General features: G+C 43.0%; 1 protein-coding gene across 2 annotated transcripts in view; it reads right to left on the bottom strand.

Moving 5' to 3' along the window:
• MBOAT1 (membrane bound O-acyltransferase domain containing 1) overlaps window positions 1-21,460 on the bottom strand; it is a 101,651-nt gene that overhangs the window by 31,991 nt on the left and 48,200 nt on the right. For both annotated transcript variants that reach the window (XM_058667573.1, XM_058667568.1), the window contains 2 exons: window positions 13,917-14,012; window positions 1,119-1,174 (listed from right to left, as the gene is read on the bottom strand). In XM_058667573.1, coding sequence (XP_058523556.1) covers window positions 1,119-1,174; window positions 13,917-14,012 — 152 coding nt within the window. The remainder of the gene's footprint in view (window positions 1-1,118; window positions 1,175-13,916; window positions 14,013-21,460) is intronic.

The following is a 21,460-nucleotide window of genomic DNA, read 5'->3' as shown; positions in this document are numbered from 1 at the left end:
ATTCACTCTTTAAAAAAATAAATCTTTAAAAAAATTTTTTTACTCTTTTTCTAAGAGCTTACTAAGTACTACATCTCTAAAAATTTCAGAAGTTAAACTTGTTTGCTGTCGGTTTACGGGGGATAACGTCATCCTATAACCACCCTCAAAAGTGTGACCATTAGGATTTTGATCCTGGAAGTCACACATTGGAAAACCACCTCAGTACTGGGCAAACCAGATGGCTGATCTCTAGAAAGACTTCATCCGAGAACTAAAATTACCCAGTTCTTTACACAATGACAAAAATCACCATGCCTGAACTAGGAAGAGATTGGGTCAAATGAAATTCAATCGATTCTGAAGCTTTAAGGAGAAACAGAGATACACCTTTTCAACCTATCAACAAAGACATATCAACAGTCACAAAGTATTCAGCAAAGCAGTGCAAATCTGCAGAATATACCATTACTAATTGCACTGGCATCTCTTAAGCCCATATTAATATCTCCCACCTGGATCATCTTCATCTTTCCAGGAACCCAATTTGAGCTGTAAGCCATATACTCCATCCATGTCCAGGAAGAGCCCGAGCAAAACAAATCTTTAATTTTATACAAACAGAAGATGTCTCCTCTCACCTTTCACAGGATCAAGCCAATCTCATCAGATAATTTTCCAAGTCACATAAACAGCTATCATTTAAAAATCATTCATCAGACAATGCTGTTTGATTTTTTTTCTTTTTTAGCATCTCCTGGACATCCCCAAAATTAAACCAAAGCAAGAAAGGAGGCACCCCCCCCCCTCAGCCGCCTTTGTTTTTCTTAGCAGATTTGGAAATGACGGGCACAGAGCACAGAAAATTAACTTCAATTTAACATGCCGTAAAGATAAACAGAAAACCCGCTCTTCTTAGCACAAACAGCTCAGGAAATGTAGACTACAGACTCAGCAGGGAAATGGTGAATAATAGCTGGAAAAGTAAAAGGCTACACTTAAAGGGGCCTGGAAATTTTGAACAAGATAAAGTAAGATCTGCCAGCAGTTTTTAAAGCTTGGACTGCACAGAGTGTAAAAGGTGGAACTCCGAATGTCAGGTTCACTCAAAGAACCAAAGGCCGGGTTGTTTTCCTCACCGTCATGAACTTGGAAGGCCAAGGTTGTGATCTTCTGAGTTACAATCATCAGGGGCCTATACGAACAACAGAAAATATCCAGATGGGCAAAAATAGCACAGGAAAAAACAATTCATTCCATTCTTCTGCCTTAAAATTTATTTTTGAAAGACAGCAAAATTTATTCAGGTCCCTTTATCTGCAGATGAAATGACGCTGAAGGACAACGGCCCACGACACAGTCTCCTAAAACCCAGTACTCAGGCAGTGTCCCCAGGCCCAGGCAGACATCACCTGGAAGGGGTCAGAATTTACAGTCGCAGCCCCCAATCCAGACTGAGGAAGCCACAACCTGCAGTTTAATACAATGAGCAGGGAATTCCAACATGCAGTGAGAAACCCAGTGCTCAGTGCTGTGGTTCCACTAGAGGGATTAACACACTAGGAAACTTCTAGTTCATGGAAAACAGAATTACAAAAAAATCTGAAAGTCCAAGCACATGAAGGTTCTTCAAAAAATTCTTAAATGGCACATTGTGAAAACATTATGCGTGTATTTCAAACATTTTTGTGCCATTTTTCCATTTCTCTGCAAACTTTCTGAGGTATCCTACGCTGTCTGTTTCATCCAGGTATGCTCTCATGCACTCTGTTCTATTTTAAAGGCAATTCTCCAATGTCCACATAGATGTTTGTAAAATGCATCTGCTTGTAAATAAATCATTTATTGACCAACATGATGCCAATCTCGATTTGGGGGAAAAATCACATAAAATTTGACAAGTGGCAACCAAATCAACAATTCCAGGATAATTTAGTGAGGCAATAAATGATGAAAGGATTACTAGACATTCCCATGAAAAGAATATAAAAATTAATTCAAAATTATTCAAAGAGCCCAGACCCCTAGAAGACAACAGAGATGTAGATCCCTTTTACATCAAAATCTGCTCTGGGTTCATAAACCTAACACCAAATGCAGAAACAAAAAAGTAGACTTGATAGATTGATATTTAGGTAGCCTAGCAGCTAAAGTTCTCTCTCACCTTGCATGCACCGGGATCCCATATGGGAGCCAGTTCTAATCCCAGCAGCCCCATTTCCCATCCAGCTCCTTGCTTGCGGCCTGGGAGGGCAGTGGAGGACAGCCCAAAGCCTTGGGACCCTGCGCCTGGAAGAGGCTACAGGATCCTGGCTTCGAATCAGCACAGCTCCGGCCATTGCAGCCACTTGTGGAGTGAACCAGTGGACAGAAGATCTTCCTCTCTGTCTCTCCTCCTCTCTGTGTATCTGACTTTCCAATAAAAAAATAATTTTTTTAAATTGATTTCTGTGTCTCAAATGACACATACCACCCAGAGAGTTAAGACATTTCATAGTGTGCAAGAAAACATTTGTAAGTCATCTTTCTAATAAGGGACCTGGAATGTATCAAGAGCTATTACTACTTAGTAATTAAAACAACAACAACAACCACAACAACAACAACTTAAAAACAACTAAAGAAACTGAATGGATAATTCTCTTAAAATATGAAAGCAACTAGTAAAATCATCAAAATATGCTCTACAGTAATTACCTCCAGAGAAATGCAAACAACGTTAAAATGAGATTTCATAGCAAGAACACTAAGATAGCTGGACTCCCAAGGATAGACAATGCCAAGTGTTTGCCAGGCACTGAAGACTTTGGAAGATTCTTACACTGCACTGCTAATGGAAACAGGAAAATATCTCAATGATTTGTGCACAAGTTACCTACGACCCAGCAACTCCAACCAAGTATATGCCTGTTAAAAGATGAAAGCATAGCTACATAAAAGTACATCTGTAGCAATAGACAGTACAGAGATTATATTAAATAGCCCAAAGGAAATAATCCAAATGTCTATATAAATACAGATATTTTATGTAAATATTCAAGATCACATCCAAAAAGGAAATAATTCAGATATCTACCAACTGATGAATAAATAAAATAGAATACAAAATATTATTCAACAATAAAAGGAATGAGTATGTTACAAATTGAACAGTAAATGATTAATAGTGATAATTTTATAAATTGGCATCTGTTTTTCCAATGGTTTGCCCAAGTTTAGTACTTTCTAGCTCTAGTCTTCCTCATCTTTCCTGATGGCTGTTATAACGAAATATTGCAGACTGGGTGGCTTACTCAACAAAAGTTTGCTGCCCACTCTGCTGGAGGCTGGAAGTCCCAGACGAATGCACTGGCATAATCCACGGATGACCTAATCACCTCCCAAAGGCCCTACACCAAAATAGCATCACCTTAAGGGATAGGACTTCAACATATACATTTTAGGATGGACACCAATATTCAAGTCATAGCATTGCTTGGGAAGACAAGACTAAATCCCACTGTTCTAACTACCACATTTTTCTTCAAATCTTTTCAATCTAGCCTGGTTTTCTCTTAGAGCTGTTGATTTTGCCATCTCTGACCCCTTATGACCAAATGCTCATTTACATGGAAGGATAAGGTTTGAGTCATTGTCCTGTGCCAGCATCCTGGGATCATCAGGGGATGCTACACACTCCCTAACTCTGTGGCTGGAGGGTGCAGTTTTGTGGGAAGAAAAGACCATACATCGTTTCACCTCCTTTCTGGAGGACTAAAGCCTAGGAACCAGATTTCTTTATGCAAAGTTCAGCACACAGTATTTTTAACAGTTACTGTTTCTCTTTGTTTTTAAATGTTTATTTGAAAGAGTTACAGAGAGAGAAAGGGATCTTTCATCCTTTGGATTACTCCACAAATGACTGCAACAGTTAAAGGTGGTCCAAGTTGAAGCCAGACACTTGAAATTCCATCTGGATCTCTCATGTGGGAGCAGGTGCCCAAGCACTTGGGGCATCTTCTGAAGCTCTCTCAAATATATTAGCAGGAAACTGAATCAGAAGTAGAGAAGCTGGTATTCAAGCCAGTGCTCATATGGGATGCCAGCATCACAAGAAGTGGCTGGACCTGCTCAAACCAGTACCCACATGGGATGTGGGTACTATGGGCAGTGGTTAACCCACTCATCTTCATTTTCTATATCAATCCACAATCAAAACTAATGTGGCTTTCATATTTACGAAACCTCAGCTTTGAACCATATCTTCAATAAAACCTACTTATTTGATTTTCACATTTGCACCTAAACTGGTTAAGCTCAGATGTCCCCATAAAGCTAGGATAAAATCGTGAGGTGACATTATCATCAGTAACAGCTGTCAAATGAGTCAACTAATCACCAGTGCGGCTGGCCAATATCAAAATAGATCTGACATGTATTTTCTCAGCGGATACTTTTAGTGCCAAAAAGTGGCACCCTATATTTTTATAAGGTATAAAAATCTACTTGTGGTATCTAGATGCTAGGAAAGCAGAGTCATGCCAGCAGGAAGTTTGGCAGGGTGATGTTAAGGCAAGCATTACCAACCTCCAACCAACAGCAATCTGGGCCAGGACCACCACATTGGCATAACCCCAGTGGGAGCTGAGATATGTGCAACTCAACACCTAAGAGGATGAGAAAACTCATGCAGTATCTTGTTCAAGTCCCTCTGGCTTCTGCTCCTCCCACATCCGGGCTCCTTGAGTGTCCACCTTAGTGGAATGCTCTCCAATTCCTATCAGAGAGGCCAGCAAGGGAAAGAAAGAACAAGGAACTTCACTGCAGCCAAGGAAGAACCTGGCTCAATCAGACCTCCAAGGGCTCTATCTTCTGAACTCATTTCATTATCACTGGTGTCTGTCCAGAGCCATGCAGTGGTCAACCCAAGTAGAGCAGACGCTAATACAAAATGCTGATCTTTCAAGATTTAACCTCTTTACTTCTGTATTGAAACCTAATAGTAATATTATCACTTCTCTATTTTGACACAAATCCACCCAGTTTGGTTGGTATAACTTACATTTGCATCCACAGAACTAAATTCCAAGTGACTGCACTAATTATTGAAAAGCTGGCAATGGCCCAAAGGAGAGACATGCAAATCTTGGAATCTCTTTACAAATATCTTCTCTTTTCCATATTATATAATCTAATTGCCTGACCACACTGAGCTAATCAAATTGAGTGAGCAAATTTACATTGTTCCTGGGACAACAGAGCAAATGTTCCCACCACTTCTGAGTCCTCTTTCTATTAGGTTGCAATGAGAGAACAGGGAGTACTCCATGGCTGTTGTCGCAATCATGTGGGCCACAGCACAACACCATCTTCTAATGTGTATGCAAATTACTTAAAAGACATTCTGTGGTTTCCCTTTATTACCACTATACTATATCTATATATATATATAGATAGATATGAAAAAGAATGACACAAACATTAATATCACCAATGAGGGTCCCCCAGGCAAACCACTATGTTAGCATTTTCACTGTTTTCTTCTCTGTGTATATGCACATCCACTTTAAGGGGGCAAAAGGAACTAGATACTTATATTTTGCTTGTCTTTTATATTCTTTGAAAACATTTTCAATGAAGACATTCTATTGTCACATTTGAATCACTTCCTTTTTTAGACCACTTAAGGCATTTCCAGTTTTTCACTGTTATTGACAAAAATTAAACATTCTTAAGTGGGAACTGACTTCCTGATGGTAATCCAACTCCTAATCCTATTATGCAATGCAAACTTTTAAAAAGATTCTTGCTTGAAACTTTTGGCCAAATTGACTTCTAGTATACCAAGCTATACGCCCACATACAGGTTATAAGAGTTCTCATTTAAAATGTTCTCCAAAACACATGGGCAACTCAAATTGCCAGCATGGTAGCAGAGCAATTATCTGCCTGATTCTGGCTTAGCCTGGAAAAAGAAAATAAGAGTGCTTGCTGCCTCCCTCAGATGGAAACTCGATTTGCACCCTTCTGGGACCAAACAAGAAGAGTCAGTTCACCATCACAAACCTAAAAGAAATCAAGTACCAGCTTTATTAGAAGCGATTGTTGAGTTTCACCCCAGGAGAACAGTAAATGTTCTAGTGCCTTTAACAGCCCACATTCACAGAGAAAACACAAAGAACATTCACCACCACAGGTATTGGTATAAATTGTATTAGCAGCACCAATAAAAGTGTATCTTGCGTGTTACCATGACCATTAGTGCCTGTCCAGCCCTCAGAAAGTTGACTACTTACAATAAATAAAATTTCAAGTCCTAGATTAACCTGAAGTACACGTTTATGTGCACACCAAAACTAAAAATGTATACATGCTGTCTGACACAAATGTCAATCTCACCCAATCCCATCAACCCTTCCCTGTGCTCTTAGGACATAACAGAATGTGTTAACCAATGGGATTTGCAAGCATGGTCAAAAAAGAGCACTTACCCACCAGGCTGCTTGAAAACACCAAGTTCAACTTCAAAACATTGTTTTACCTCTGAGGAAAAAAAATTCCTAAGCAAGATAATTCAACCTGGACAGGTTGTGGTTCAGGGGCTGAGCTGCCACTTGAAATGGCTGCATCCTATATCTCAGTGCCTGGGTCCAAGTTCAAATCCTCCCAATTCCAGCTGTCTACCAGTATGTTTCCTGGCAAGCAGCAGATGATGGCTCAGGTACCTGAGTCCCTGTCACCACAAGGGAGATCCGGATTGAGTTGTAGTGTCCTAGCCTTGGTATAAGCCAGTCCTTGATGTTGTGGGCATTCAGACTGGGAACTAAAAAAGATCCTTGCATATATTTCTGCGTCTCTTTCAAATAAAATGGAGAGAAGAGATATTTCAAATTAAATAGTAGAGATCGATCAACTCCATTCCGTAATTACTGGAATGTGATAAATATAGATGCTAGCAAAGAACTTCTCTAATTGACAATTTGTGACTTAAAACACTCTGTCAATTTCAGGTTGGTATGCATCTCCCCATTAAGCTCCACTATGTTGACTTTCTTTTTCTTTTTTTTTTAAACATATGTTGACTTTCATTATCCAATATTGTTTCACATTAAGGAAATACCATACCTTTGTGATGGGTTAGGGGAGGTTGCTTAAGAATGATCTACGAAACAGAAACAAGTCGATTCCCCATTTAAGACCTGGAGAGTTCAGCAGTTAGAGAACTAAGACATGTAAAATTTTCAGGTAGCAGACACATTTTCTTTGTGTTCCTATCCTAACAGTGTACTTTCTGATTTGAACATGTGCAGCTTTGCATATAATGTCTGAGCTTTCCGAATTCCAAGATATCCCCATGTCTCAGAGAATAAATATCCCTTGGGGAAATTTATCAGGCCTATGAAGCTGAAAGGAGAAACAGCAGCTACTGATTTCCATCTGCCACGTCTGTCAAACCCCAGAACCATGACATTTAAGAAGCACAGGACTGTTTTCCATAAATGTCTACTGTTTTTCCTTTGGGTAGCTTTCCACCAATTTTTTTATTATACTAAGAAATAAGTAAAAGATATTTAAGACTATCATCAAGCCAAATATCACATGTCCTAGCTCATATGTGAAAACTGGGAAAGCTCATCTTAGAAGCAGAGAAATGAGTGGTCAGGAAAAACTGGGAAAGAATGGAAAGAAAAAAGATTAGTCAATAAATAGAATATTACAGTGAGGCAAGTAGAGTTAAGTTCTGATTTTTCCCAGCACCATAGCATGACAGCAATTCTCAACTCAGTATATAGAACTAGAACACACTTTCCCAACACAAAGAACAACCGTTTGAGGAGATGGAAATGCTAATAACCCAATATATCATAGCATCTGCATATACTATCAAATTATTTCCAAATGTGTGTACTTACTATAAGTCAATAAGGAAACATTTCTTGACAAAGATGAGATGAGTCAGGGCTGGCATTGTGGTACAAGTGGTTAAGCCCACCTCAGATTGCTAGTTCAAGTCCTGGATCCTCTAATTCCTATCTAGCTTCCTGCTAAAGGTTTTAGGAAGGGAGTAGGTGATTGCCCAACTTCTTGGGCCTTTCACCCATATGGAAGACCAGATGGAGTCCCTGTCTTCTGATGTCAGTCCGGTCCAGACCTGGCTGTTGTGGTCCTCTGGAGAATGAACTAGCAGATGAAAGAGAACTCTGTCTCTTATTGTCCTTCTCCCCTCCACCTTCTCTGTCCCTCTGCCATTTGAAGAAACCATTTAAAAACATTTCAGTGGAATTATTCAAGTCATTATGGTTTTCATGAATGAAAGAGGTGTGACAAGCAACAGAGATAAGGACAGCAGAAATGCTCTGAACGCATACAAGCACAGAGGACAGCTGTCACCACTCCAAAAGGAACAGAATGAGTCTCCTAGGGCTGCCATAAGGAATCATGATGGGCTGGGTAATTGCAACAGAAACTTGCTCTCACTCTTCCCATCAAACGATTTGGTTCTTCCTGGTGGTTCTAAGAAAGAATCTGTCCCACATGTCTCTCTAGCTCCCGGTGACGCATGGTGCTTCTTGATGGTCCCTGGTTCACAGCTGGCCCTCTCCAGTGTAGGCCTCCACTTTCACATGGCCATCTTCCCACCAGGTGTGCCTGTGCATCTGTCCCCATGGCCTTCTAATAGCATGCCAGTCATATTGGACCAAGGATTCATCCCAATCAGTATACCTTCATCTTATCCTTTTTTTTTTAAGATTTTGTTGTTATTGGAAAGCCAGATATAAAGAGAGGAGGAGAGACAGAGAGGAAGATCTTCCATCCAATGTTTCACTCCCCAAGTGAGCCGCAACGGGCCGGTACGCGCCAATCCAATGCCGGGACCAGGAACCTCTTCCGGGTCTCCCACGCGGGTGCAGGGTCCCAAAGCTTTGGGCCGTCCTCAACTGCTTTCCCAGGCCACAAGCAGGGAGCTGGATGGGAAGTGGAGCGGCCGGGATTAGAACCGGCGCCCATATGGGATCCCGGGGCTTTCAAGGCGAGGACTTTAGCCACTAGGCCACGCCGCCAGGCCCATTATCTTTTTTTTTTTTTAAGATTTATTTATTGTATTGGAAAAGCAGGTCAGAATTACACAGGGAAGAAGAGACACAGACAAAGATCTTCCACCTGCTGGTTCAATCCCCAATAACTGCAATGACCACAGCTGAGCCAATCTGGTCTGGAGCCAACCATATCCTCCAGGTCTCCCATGTGGGTCCAGGATCCCATGGACTTGGACCATACTCCACTGCTTTCCCAGGCCACAGCAGAGATGGATGGGAAGTGGAGCTGCTGGGATTAGAACCGGCGCCCATATGGGATCCCAGGGCATTCAAGGCGAGGACTTAAGCCGCTAGGCCACGCCGCCGGGCCCGGATAATGTTGTCTTACTAAGTGATTCTTAAAGACAGGAAGAGAAGTAGATTGGGTTAACATTAAAATTTTTAAATTAGACATAATAGTAATAAAATAACATCAACCACCTGGGACATGAACCGGCACCCATATGGGAGGCTGGCATTTACAGGTGAAGAATTAGCCAGTTAGGAAATCATGCCAGCCCCTGACCTCACCTCTTAGTTAATTACCTGTGCAAAGCCCTGATTTCCAAATGAGGATATATTCTGTGATTGTGGATAAACATAAATTTAGGGAGGACAATATTCAATCTATGACTCATTGATAAGTCACATTTTCAACTTCCTCTAAAAACCTGAATTAAATACTTGCACATTCATTCTGCATTTGCTCATTCCTGTGTCTCTTGTAACCAGGTCTAGTATGACCAGGATTCCTAATATAAATCTGCTGAGTGATGAATGAATGAGCCTTTGATACAGGACCAAAGCCTGTCTTTGGAATGTTGATCTGCTAAGTAATGGCCTCTTTCCTAAGACCCATGCACCCTCTCTAGGGTCAGTTCCTCCAGCACAGACTAAGAAGGTACAAGAGTACAATGCTTGCAAAACAACCTAATCGAAGAATCTTTCATGTTTACAGTACTCCACATCCAAAGACGACCAACATTCTCGACCCCAAATGCATCTTATTTCAACAAAAACCTTTAAATACACTAAACTTGCTTTGATGGCTTTCCAAAAGACCCAGCCAAACTACCCTCTGGCTTTTCACACCCACATGGAATCACCCAGCAACAATAAGTTTTATATTTGATGGTTAAAAAGTACACAGACAACTGGTAAAGTAGTTTCTGAGCATATTTGTGAGGGTGTTTCTGGAAGAGTTAATCATTTGACTTGGTTGACCAAGTAGAGAATATCCTCTTTTACCAATGTTGGTGGGGATCACTCAATCCATCAATAGAAGAAAAAGGCTAGACTTCTCTCTCCTGGAGCTCAAACATCCATCTTCTCCTGCCCCTGGACATCAGAGCTTCAAGGTCTCAGGACTTAACTCCAGAACTTTCAACAGCATCCCTCTGGATTCTAAGGCCTTTGGCCTCCACTAGGAGTTACTCTACTGGCTCCTCTGGGTCTCCAGTCCACAATTGCAGATGGTGGATTTTCTCAGCCTCCATAATTATATGAGTCAATTCCTGTAATACCTCCTCATTCCTACATGAGAGAACTTCAAAAAAAATGCAGGCAATGAGCCAATTCCATGGCATAGCACAGTTAAGCTGCTGCCTGCAATGCCAGCATCCCACAAGAGAGTCAGCATGAGTCCTAGCTGGTCTATCGGCCATCAAGACATCTCTCATTCACTAGCTCACTCCCCAAATGCCTGAAAAAGCAGAGGCTGGGTCAGGCTGAAAGTAGGAACCTGAAAATCATTCCAAGTTTCCCATATGGGAGGCAGAAACACCAGCACTTGGCCCATCATCTGCTGCCTTCCAGGGTGCACAAGAGCAGGAAACTGGAATCTGAAGTGGAGGTGGGGCTGTATTCTGGATACTCCAATAGGGCATGCATGCATCCAATGTGTTATTTTAACAGCTGCTTTAAATACCTATCCACACTTCCTATCTTTAAAAAAAGTAGAAATACCATGTAAAAGAAGCAGATAATAACATACTTTGGACCAATTATTTGGTTCAATAGTCTATTCATCGTTAATTTTTATTTTTCATGATACAGTTCCTTAGACTGGGGGGATTTCGCCTTCTACCTTCCCCCACTCACCACCCACTATCCTCTCCTAAATTATAATAATAGTATAGTCCTTCAAAAACAGTCACAAGTCCATCAGTCTGTTTGGGTGTATCCTGACATTTCAGGTATAGACAGTGATGTAAAGTCCAGCATTCTGTTGCCAAGATACATTTAACAGTTTCATTGGGATTTCATCTTTTATTCAGAAGTAAAGATGCATACTACAAATAACCTAACCAACATTGTTGGAGGAGCTACTTACCCATAAGTATGAACCTCTTGGAAACACTGATCAAAGGACTGACAAATACTAGCATAATTAGCTTATTCACTTACAGAACACCTACTAAGAGTCAAGAGCTCTGGAGTGAAACCAGAAATGACATTCACTGATGAGACACTATGGGGACTTACAATCCCATTTACAGATTACTTTCAGTGATGTCACTCCCTGACTAGTTTGTTATCTCTGTTGCTTCCATATATTCAATACTTTCCTAGAAACACACATTGTTAAGAATGAGTTTTCTACCAGAGAAAGTCTCCCTAAGAAGAATGAGTTTTCTTTTTTTTTATTATATTTGATTACATAACACAGTTTCATAGGCTCTAGGATTCTCCCAACCCCTCCCTGTACTACCCCCCATGGTGGATTTCTCCACCTAGTTGCAGTATTACAGTTCAAATTCAATCCTCATTCTTTCATTGCAAGCATATACTTTGCATAGTGTCCAGCATCTTATTGTCCAGATAAGTTCAACAGTTTCTTGGGCACACCATCTGTTCTGAAGGCAGAGCTGGCAGAATATCATCCCGACCAATTAAAAGCCACAACATGACATCAACAACTGTTTACAACCTTATGGAGTTAAATGACAAGGTATTGAGTGATCAATATATTAGAAAACCAAGTTCTTAACCACATCTTGTGATTACTTTATTGACATTTCAATTTTAGTTTATACACAACTGGCTGCTATACACCTTAAAATGGCTATAGGCTACTATTCAGCTGTCTCGTGTCTATTTTCATTTTTGTATTTAGTAGTTTATAGTGTTGAAGCATAATTTTTACTGAACTTGGTGAATTTTGGGATAGTCCATGTTGGCTTGTAACTCTAACAAGGCATATAAGAATGAGTTTTCTTCAGAAAAAATGAGAAAATGTTTCCCACAACGATGGAAAGGGACATAGCTGGAAGAAAAGCAGCTATGACATCATAGTCATGAGTTCCAAAACAACAATTCTTGCTTGTCTAAGCCTTTTCATACTAGAACAGTTCAGTTGCACAACTTGCAAAGTTCACAGAAATGCGCTGTAGGTTATAACTCCTTATTTCACTGCTTCTTCTTCAACAATTCACCAATTAAGATACATTTCAACCTACAACTGAACCTTCTTCCCTCTTCTCTACATCTCCCTGAACTCAGCCTGCTGAGAACTGAACCAAACTCATGGTGGGCGGAGTGACACACATGACGTGTGTTTGCAGGAATAATGTTGCTTTCTTTTTCACTCCCCAAGATTCACAAAATGATCTTGAACTAACTTCAACCCAATACAGAATCTTCACTGGAGATGGGTGGTCTACCAAGTGAAGAACACAGTGACAGCCACAGACTTCATGACTCACCTGGACCCTTCCAATTGTTAGAGGTCACAGGACCTTGGAGTAAGAGTTGGACAGGGGACACTCAAAGGGTCAGAGTAGTGGCTAATTGCCAGTTTGTATGGTATACGAATTTCTTTCAAAAAAAGGATTTGTTTTTATTTGAAAAACAGATTTTACAGAAAGGAGAGACAAAAAGATCTTCCATCTGCTGGGTCCCTCCCCAAATGGCCATAATCAGAGCTGAGCTAATCTGAAACCAGAGACCAGGAGCTTCTTTTGTGTCTCCCACGTGGTTGCAGTGTCCCTAGAACTTGGGTATTCCATTACTGCCTTCCCAGTCCATATGCAGAGAGATGAATTGAAAGTGGAGCAACTGGGGCACAAACTGGCACCCATATGGAATGCTAGTGCCACGGAATGCAGGATGAGCCTGTCGTGCCACTGTGCCTACCCCCTTGTATGCAAGAATTTCTGTACAACCAGCTGGTAAGAGATGAATACCAGCCTTTGCCATAGCAATTTTTGTTTCAGTTAAGAGCAAAATGGTAAATATTCCAGGCTCTGTGGGCTATATGGCTTCTGTAACAACTACTCAATTCTGTCATTTTAATGTAAAAGGTCCTACTTGCATTCCAAAATTATGGTACAAACATGGGCAGCAGGACAGAGCCAGACTGCAGCTCCATCTTGCATTAGCAGTGCTAACAGCCCTACAAAACCATCACACCTTCAACCTGGGGCAGGTGTTGTGGGGCATCAGGTTAACCTGCTGCTTGGGAGGCCTGCATTATATATTAGATTGCCTGATTTAAATCCTGGCTGCTCTGTTTCCAATCCAGCTTCCTCTTCATGCACCTAGGAAGGCCACAGATGACGTTCCAAGTCTTTATGTCCCTGCCATGTACACAGGATACCAGATAGAGTTCAAAGTTCCTTTCAGCCTAGTCCAGCTGTGGCTGTTGCAGGTACTTGGGGAGTAAAACATTGGATGGAGATTCTCTCTCTCTCTCTCTCTCTCTCCACCCCCCCATAAAGTACATGAACACAAAGTTTTTTATATAATCTTCAACTTTACCCTCATTGGCACAGTGTCTTATCAATAATCACCACCACCAATGATTCCTACATACTTGGTGTTTACAGATCCCAAGAAACGGAATCAAAAGCAGTAATGAAATCCCTTTCCCAGGATACTCACCCAGAAAAATCAGTAGTGAGAATTCCATAATGGAAAATGTATATTCGGCTGATGTGACATATAGTAAGATATCCCATTGCTACAAAGAAGGAGTACCTGAAACCAAAAACACAAATAGCCAAAACATTATGTATGACAAAATTGCATTCACTAAACACATCTCTTCATCCCGTCCACTTGCATTTGGTCTAAACATCCTGTCCAGTCCAGCTACAGCCATGCCCAGCCCCCCTCCTCATCCTCCCATTCCCACTCTAGGAGTCCTTCTTATCTTCATACCTGTGCCAAAGCTGAGGCTCCTAGCCTTGATAATACAATGAGATCTGGAGCTTTACAAATTATGTATACCCGGGACACAACCCCAGGGTCTCTGGTTTAACTGAAATCAGGTGAGCCTGACTAGTGTGTTTCCAAGGGATAGCCAGGAACCAAAGACCTGTAAAGGCTCACACAGATTCTCCTCCACCCACCATGAAATGCAAATCATCACCACGATCCTAACCACTCCTTCCTTTAGACACTTTTCTTGGCTTTCATACTATTGTTCTTTTCCCACCTTTATGCTTAGTTCTTCCAAGGCTCCTAGCTCAGCTAATTTTTCTTTACCTATTTCCTAAGTGTTGCCATTTCCCCAGGATGCTCCCTATCCACACGTCAGGACTGAATCACCACCTGCTCATGAAACTGTCGGTCCTTCAGAGATGATTCCTGTGTTATGTAGCGCGCGCACACACACACACACACACACACACACACACACAAGCCCAGATAAGTACCTGTGTTATTCAAAGCATTTATCAATGTATAATTATAAGTGTATGTGAAAATCTGTGCTGGAGTAAGTAGATTGGCAGAGCAAGTTAGGTTGTCACTTGGGATGCCCATGTCCCATACAATGCCAGATTGAGTCCTGGCTACTTCACTTTTTGCAAAGATTGGAGCTCCAGAGAGAGGTGAGACAGTGAGAGAGACAGAAGGATCTTTCATCCACTGGCTTACTCTCCAAAACCAGCAATTGCTTCCAAACATCCCAACACGAGCACCTGTGCCAAGTCCCACCATCTTTCCAGACACACTAGCATGGAGCTGGGTTAGAAGTGGAACAGCTGAGGCACAAGGTGGCACACATATGCGATGCTGGTATTGCAGGCAGCTACTTAATCCTCTGTGCCACAAGACCATTTCACTACTTTTTTTTAAGAGAACAAAAATTTTTTTAAGATTAATTTTTTAAAGCAGTTACAGGGGGAGATAGGATGACAGAGAGATATCTTCCATCAGCTGGATTGCTTCCCCCAAATGACTACAATCATTGAAACTAGGCCAGATTGAAGCCAGGCACCTCATGCAGGTCTCTCATGTGAGGGCAGGGGACCAAGTATTTGAGTCATCATCCACTGCTGCCCCAGTCACACAAGCAGGGAACTTGACTGGAACCTGATCCAGTGCCCACATAGGATCCTGACACTACAGACAGAAGCTTAACGTGCTGCACTACAGCACCAATTCCCGACTCCACTTTTGGTCCAGGTTACTGTTCATGCATCCTAGAAGACAGTGGATGATAATCCAGTTTCTTGGACCCTGCCACCCATGTGGGAAATCAGGATGGAGCCCCTGGTTCTTGGCTTCATCTCGGCTCACTCCTGATTTTTGCAAGAATTTTTGGAAGGACTAGCAGTTAGAAAATAGCTCTTTCTCACTTGCTCTCACTCTTACTCTTGCCCTGCCTTTCAAGTAGATGAAAATAAAGAAATTTTTCCTAAAGCTATGTAATGAACTGAATGCTTACGTGCCCCTGCCCAGATTTTATATGTTGAAATCCTAAATCCTCATGTGATGGTATATTGACCAGTTTTTCATTGCTTAATTAAAATACCCGAGAGTAGCTACTTAGAAAGGAAGATTTATTTCACCTTACAGTTGTGGAGGATCACAGTTCAAGATTGGGCAGGGCCCATCAGTTCAGTCATCTGGTAAGGATGGATGGGGACAGTGGCAGCACACATAGCAAGACAGAAAGTCAACTTGGCTTAAATGACCAACCCTCTCCCAAGAAATATCTTCCCAGACCACACCCACAATGACCTAAAGACCTCCCACCATGCCTACCTCCTAGATGGCATGATTAGATCAAGCCTGTTACATTGAAGAGAGTCTTCACTAGGCACCAACCATGCTGCCTGACCCTGACTTCCAGTTTTCAGAATTATGAGAAATAATTGCTTACAAGCCACTCCATCTATGTACTTTGTTACAGCAGCCCATGCTAAGGTAATCTGATGAACTACTATTCACCCACCAGGGTGGTCATGTGTGTTTTCTTCACCCTAACCACCTACTTGACATTAAATGAGTAAACAACTATGTGAAGGCTACTCTTCTTGAAAGTCTCCAATGGATTCTACTAGATCCAAATTAAAAGCCTTGAAGACAGTAGGTAAGATGCTTCTCACACTACCTTTACCCAACCTTTCTGGACTCAGCTCCAGCCATACCTTATGTCCAGTTTACATTCAGTTGCACTGGGCTAGTCATATTCCACAGCAATCACATCCCGCATTTTTCAGGCTGGATGTCTTTCCAGAGGCTCCTTCCTCTGTGTCACTCTCATTTTCCATTCTAGAATCTATCAGAAGCTATCTAACGATCAGATGAGGCTCAGTCCCAACTTCACCTCTACAACACCACTTGGCCTGCATTGTCTTACTTCACCCACCCAATCCCATCTTTTGCTCTCCCACCTCAGCATACTTCAGTGCTCCATTTTTTGGATTTCCCTGGCATGTCATGCTAACACACATAATATTACAAATATATGTGTACTAACTCCATATGACCTTGAACACCTCAACCCTTGGCTTGCTTGACACATGGGAGGGAATCAACTGCTATGAGTTGAAACATACTTAAATAAATACTTTGCACATTTTAAGTTATGCAGGAGCCCATCAAATACAGATATAAATTCAAAGAGTATGACTTCAAACATGTGCCTTAATAAAGAAAAGATGTACTTTCTGATATTACACTGAAATTCACACAGTTAACATTAAAATAACTCCAGAAAACTACATCAACCTTAAGAAACAGCAAGTAGGGTTACTCAAAATTTATTTTGTAGCAAGCAATGGTCAGGAAACCTGAAGAAGGGTGCTGCGAATGCCAAGGCATTATACAACTTTCATTTATCCTTACCAATATTCACAATCAAATATGTTATAGGTTGAGCATCCCTAGTGCAAAAATCCAAAATGCCCCCCAAATTTTCAGATTTTAGAACAGTTTGGGTTCTGAATTTTTGGATTCCAGATGTACAAACGGTAAAGCTTACACAAATATTTAACAAATCTGGAAATCTATCAAAATCAGAAACATATCTAAGTCCAAAACATTTCAGAGAAGGGATTCTTAATCGTACTACACAAGATCTTTCCCTATCTTGTGTTCATCCTAAACCCTTTTTAAACGCCTTCCAAACATGGCTTGGAAACCATGTACGATGCAAACAACTAAGGAAATCACCAAGGCAAGTCCATGTAAGAGCTGAAGCAGGGAGGAGGGGTTCGGGCCTTGGGATTCGGGGCAACTGCCGCTCCTCACAGTGTGGCGGCTGTGGGGGGTGCCCCTGCCGGGTCGGACCCAATGCTGGGGGCTCACGCCAAAGACACTGCCGCAAGGCAGTGAACGAGTCCTCGGCCTCATCCAGGGCGGCCAGTGCACCATGTGGTGCCAGGCTTTGCCTGCTGGCCACCCGGCCGGGAAGCTCTGGGGTAATGGATGTCGGAATTGCTGCTTAGATAGCTCTAGGGTGACCCCACTGTTTCTGGGTTCTGAGTCAATCCTAAAGATTCCCAATGCCAGTGGCTCTTCTTTTGGAGAACTTCTAATCACTCAATAATGCTGAGCTTTGAACACCTATAATGCAGAAGATAACCCCCAAATTGTCTAGCAGGATATTTTTTTGCCTGACATGATGTTGGTTCAGGAGACTGGTCACATTAGGCAGGTCCATAATTTTAACTAGCACTCTAGAACCTTATCCTGGGGTGGACTCTGTGCAGGATGTGTGGGCCACACCCTGTAGAAAGTTTGGCCCCACTGGTAAACCTAAATTTTAGGTGGTTATGAACTAAGCTAGGTGTGACCAAGGAGCCTGCCATCAATCACAGGTAAAGGGATCCGCCATAGACTGGACTGGGCAAGGCAGCAGCACCCAAATGTGCATCCTGAATAGGTTGTGGGGTGGGCCGGGCTGCAACATTCACCAGCTCATACAAGGCCAAATGGGAGGCCAGAGTACACCGGGCACTGGCCTAAAAACCAATGGCATGTATGTAAACTGGGTTTGGGAGTGGATCAAGTGGAGGTACTTGGGAAGCTCCCCTGGCGAGTCATAGCTCTCGCTGGTGAACACGCCGTCCAGATCTGGGGGTCGGACAAGCAGGGCATAGTAGCTCGACAATGTGTAAATTGGTAATGGAACGTAATGTACTGGGCAGGACTGAGCAAACCTTTGTTTACAAGCAAAACTAGAAACCAGCATGGAACACAGGTCATACCGAGCTAGGTTCTTGCACCTACTGGTCCTCAGAGCAACCACGGGCAGGTGCATGATTTACAGCTAGGAACAAGCCCAATCGGGGAGGTAACGGGACACCCTAACTAGGTTGAGGTTCCCACCAAGGGGCGTATGTGCTAGAATTGGGGCTGCGTTCTATCTAGGAAACAGTTGCAGTCACCCGAGGCACTAGTGTGGGCTGGGATTGGATGCACCAGGCCAGTTCAGATCCCAACACCATCTGGTGTCATGGAGAACCAGGGGGTAGATGTGGGACTGACTAGGCTGGGTCTCAACCCCCTACTGAGCCATGCGTGAGCTGTATGTGGGTATGGAGGAACCATGGCCGGGCTGAAACATCCAACAACAAGAACCAGAATGGGGTGAAAGCCAGCCAGGAAAAGCCACTGTCCCTGCTAGGACAGGACGTGAACTGAGTTGGGTTGGCTCAAGGACCCCCTGGCATGCGCAAAACCTGCCATTGGGGGGGGGTCTGATGGAGGAGCCTGGGCAACTCCTCTGGCAGGACACAGTCCCTGCAGGTAAGCGCAAGAAGCATGATAGGAAACAGTCCAGAATAGGCCATGGAAAGTTTCCCACTGGCACACATTCAGCATGGGTCAGGAGCAGACCAGGCTCAATCAGTCCATATCACCCACTGGCAAATCCGATCACCAGATCAGAGTGTGGGATGAGCTGGGTTTGGTCGCGACAAAACCAGTACACATTATGGAATGCCAGGGCGTGGTTGCCTGTACTGGATATGAATGCAGCACCCAACCAGCACACGTGAGATCCAGGAAGGAAGGGAGGGGCAGAACTGGCTGGGGGATTAAGGGGCTGGTTCCCTCGCCGGACAGCTACTCCCACCGGAGAGCGTGGGCTGGGATAGAGACAGACTAGACTAGGCAAGGCTACAACACCTGTGCGCTGCATGTGGACTAGATCAGGGAAAAGCCAGGCTGGGCTGATTATTCCTGCTGGTGCAAGCATAGATTAGAGTGGGTGAGGGATGTTTGGGCATAGCCGCAGAAGCTGGCACTGGGGACTAATTCTGTCAAGTCAAATCACAGAACCACCTAAAGAGTGCATAAACCGGGACAGAGAGACCTGGGAGGGAAAAAGTGGGTTCCCCCTTCCTGGGTCACTAGTCCCGTGGGAGGGCATGAAAACTAGGACGGGGGCTGGGATGGCTAGATAGAGAGGCACTCAACAACACCCGTGAGGGCTGGATGGTTGAGTTGGTTAGATAGAACTAAGCTTTAATACCCATTGACAAGTGCCAGAGCCAAATGGGATGGGGGACAGACTGGTCTTCTGCTACACATACTGGCAAACCAGGGGCGGGCCGGGTGAGGGTTAGCGTGGGTCGCCCCAACTAGGCTGTAGCTCCCACTGGTTAGTGTGAGGGCCGAGTACGTGCTGGGTAGAACCAGACTGGACTGCAACACCCATTGGTTCCAGTGCAACTCGGGACTGAAAACAGAACCAACCCAGCAATTGCAACCTCCAGCTGATCGGGGCGATGGACTGTGCCGGGCCCTGTGCTTGCTAGAACATGCAAGAAACTAGTCTGGGAATACCTCAAAGTTTCTTTGGAGATCTCCCCAATTGAACTGCTGGACTCAGAACTCTAATCAAGAAAAGACAGAAGACAGAGCAGATCAATCATTCATCTCAGCTACATGTTAGCAGTGAAAAATGGGGCAAACGGAGACTTTATGATGGACCATATCAATCAGTGGACGACCTCATCGAGCGAAACTGGCAGCGATTCATAACTGGAGAACTATTAACACCACTCGAGCACATATCTCAGAGCATGCCCCACATCCGGGACTAGGGGTGGGCGGGAAACCGGGTGGGGCTTCTCCCTCAATATCCCCCTTTACCTCAGATACAAGATGGAAACAATATGGACATAATAGTATTGCCCACTTCCCTATCCCCCTGAATCTTTTTTTTTCTTTTTCTTTCTTTAACTGTAATTAACTATGAAAAGATTGTCAACAACACAATAAAATAGATTATTAAAAAAAAAAAAAAAAGAGCTGAAGCAGGACCAGAAGACAGGGAAGCCATGTCACTTCCAACATTTGTTCTCCCTTTTCTGCAGCCAGCCCATGGTGCTCAAGGTAGAAGCATGGAGCAGATCCAAAAACAAAATCTTTCAGGACCACTTCAAATGCAGCCCACAGCTGTGGGAACCAGATCCTCCAACTCCTTTGTTGCAGAGACCCCACCTGTCAAGCGCAGGGTCAAAGTCTGGGTCCCAACCAACAGAACAATGAACTCATGCCCTGATCAGACCTACAAACCTAAAGAATTGAAAAGTGGTGACAGGAACATGTATTCAGGAGACAGAACAGCAGGGGCAAAGGTCATCTGAGGTGTCATAAGTTGGCACAGTGATTATTTTAGAAAGCAGGAGCATGAAAGACTGGGACATGAGGAATGGTACGCTCTCCTTGCTGACCTCAGTGATGGTCATTCTGAAAATTCACCCCACTGTATGCTTATTTCCCTCCCCGAGGTCTCACTTTCTCATCTCAGCAAAGCAAATCCAAATCCCATACAGCTGTCCCAGAAATAATGCACTTGAAATACTGAAATGAAATATTAAATTGTAAATTAAATAAGTGTGAACAGATTAAAAATAATGAAGCAGAATATACTTGAAAGAGCCTGGTCTAGGACAAGGTTAAAAAAAAAAAATAGATGCTACCCATGATAACCACACCACCAAGCTCCCACACAAGGCTGGTCCCAGGAAACACAAACCACATTATGCTCCAGCTGGAATGATGAACTGGTGCATTTGAATCTGTCCCACAAAGGGGATGGGAAAGGAAACAAGAGGTGGCTCCCCAGGAACTTCCTAAATAAGTCCATTCAGGACTTATTCAAACAGGACTGTTATTCAAACAGTCATTCCAGGAAGCAGCTAATGGCACCAGTCAGCCATCAGGAGTCCCCACCTCCT

Source organism: Ochotona princeps, chromosome 1 (assembly GCF_030435755.1).
Source record: "Ochotona princeps isolate mOchPri1 chromosome 1, mOchPri1.hap1, whole genome shotgun sequence".
Taxonomy (NCBI): Eukaryota; Metazoa; Chordata; class Mammalia; order Lagomorpha; family Ochotonidae; genus Ochotona; species Ochotona princeps.
The sequence above is the reverse complement of the archived record's forward strand: the minus strand, read 5'-3'. Positions and strand labels throughout refer to the sequence as shown.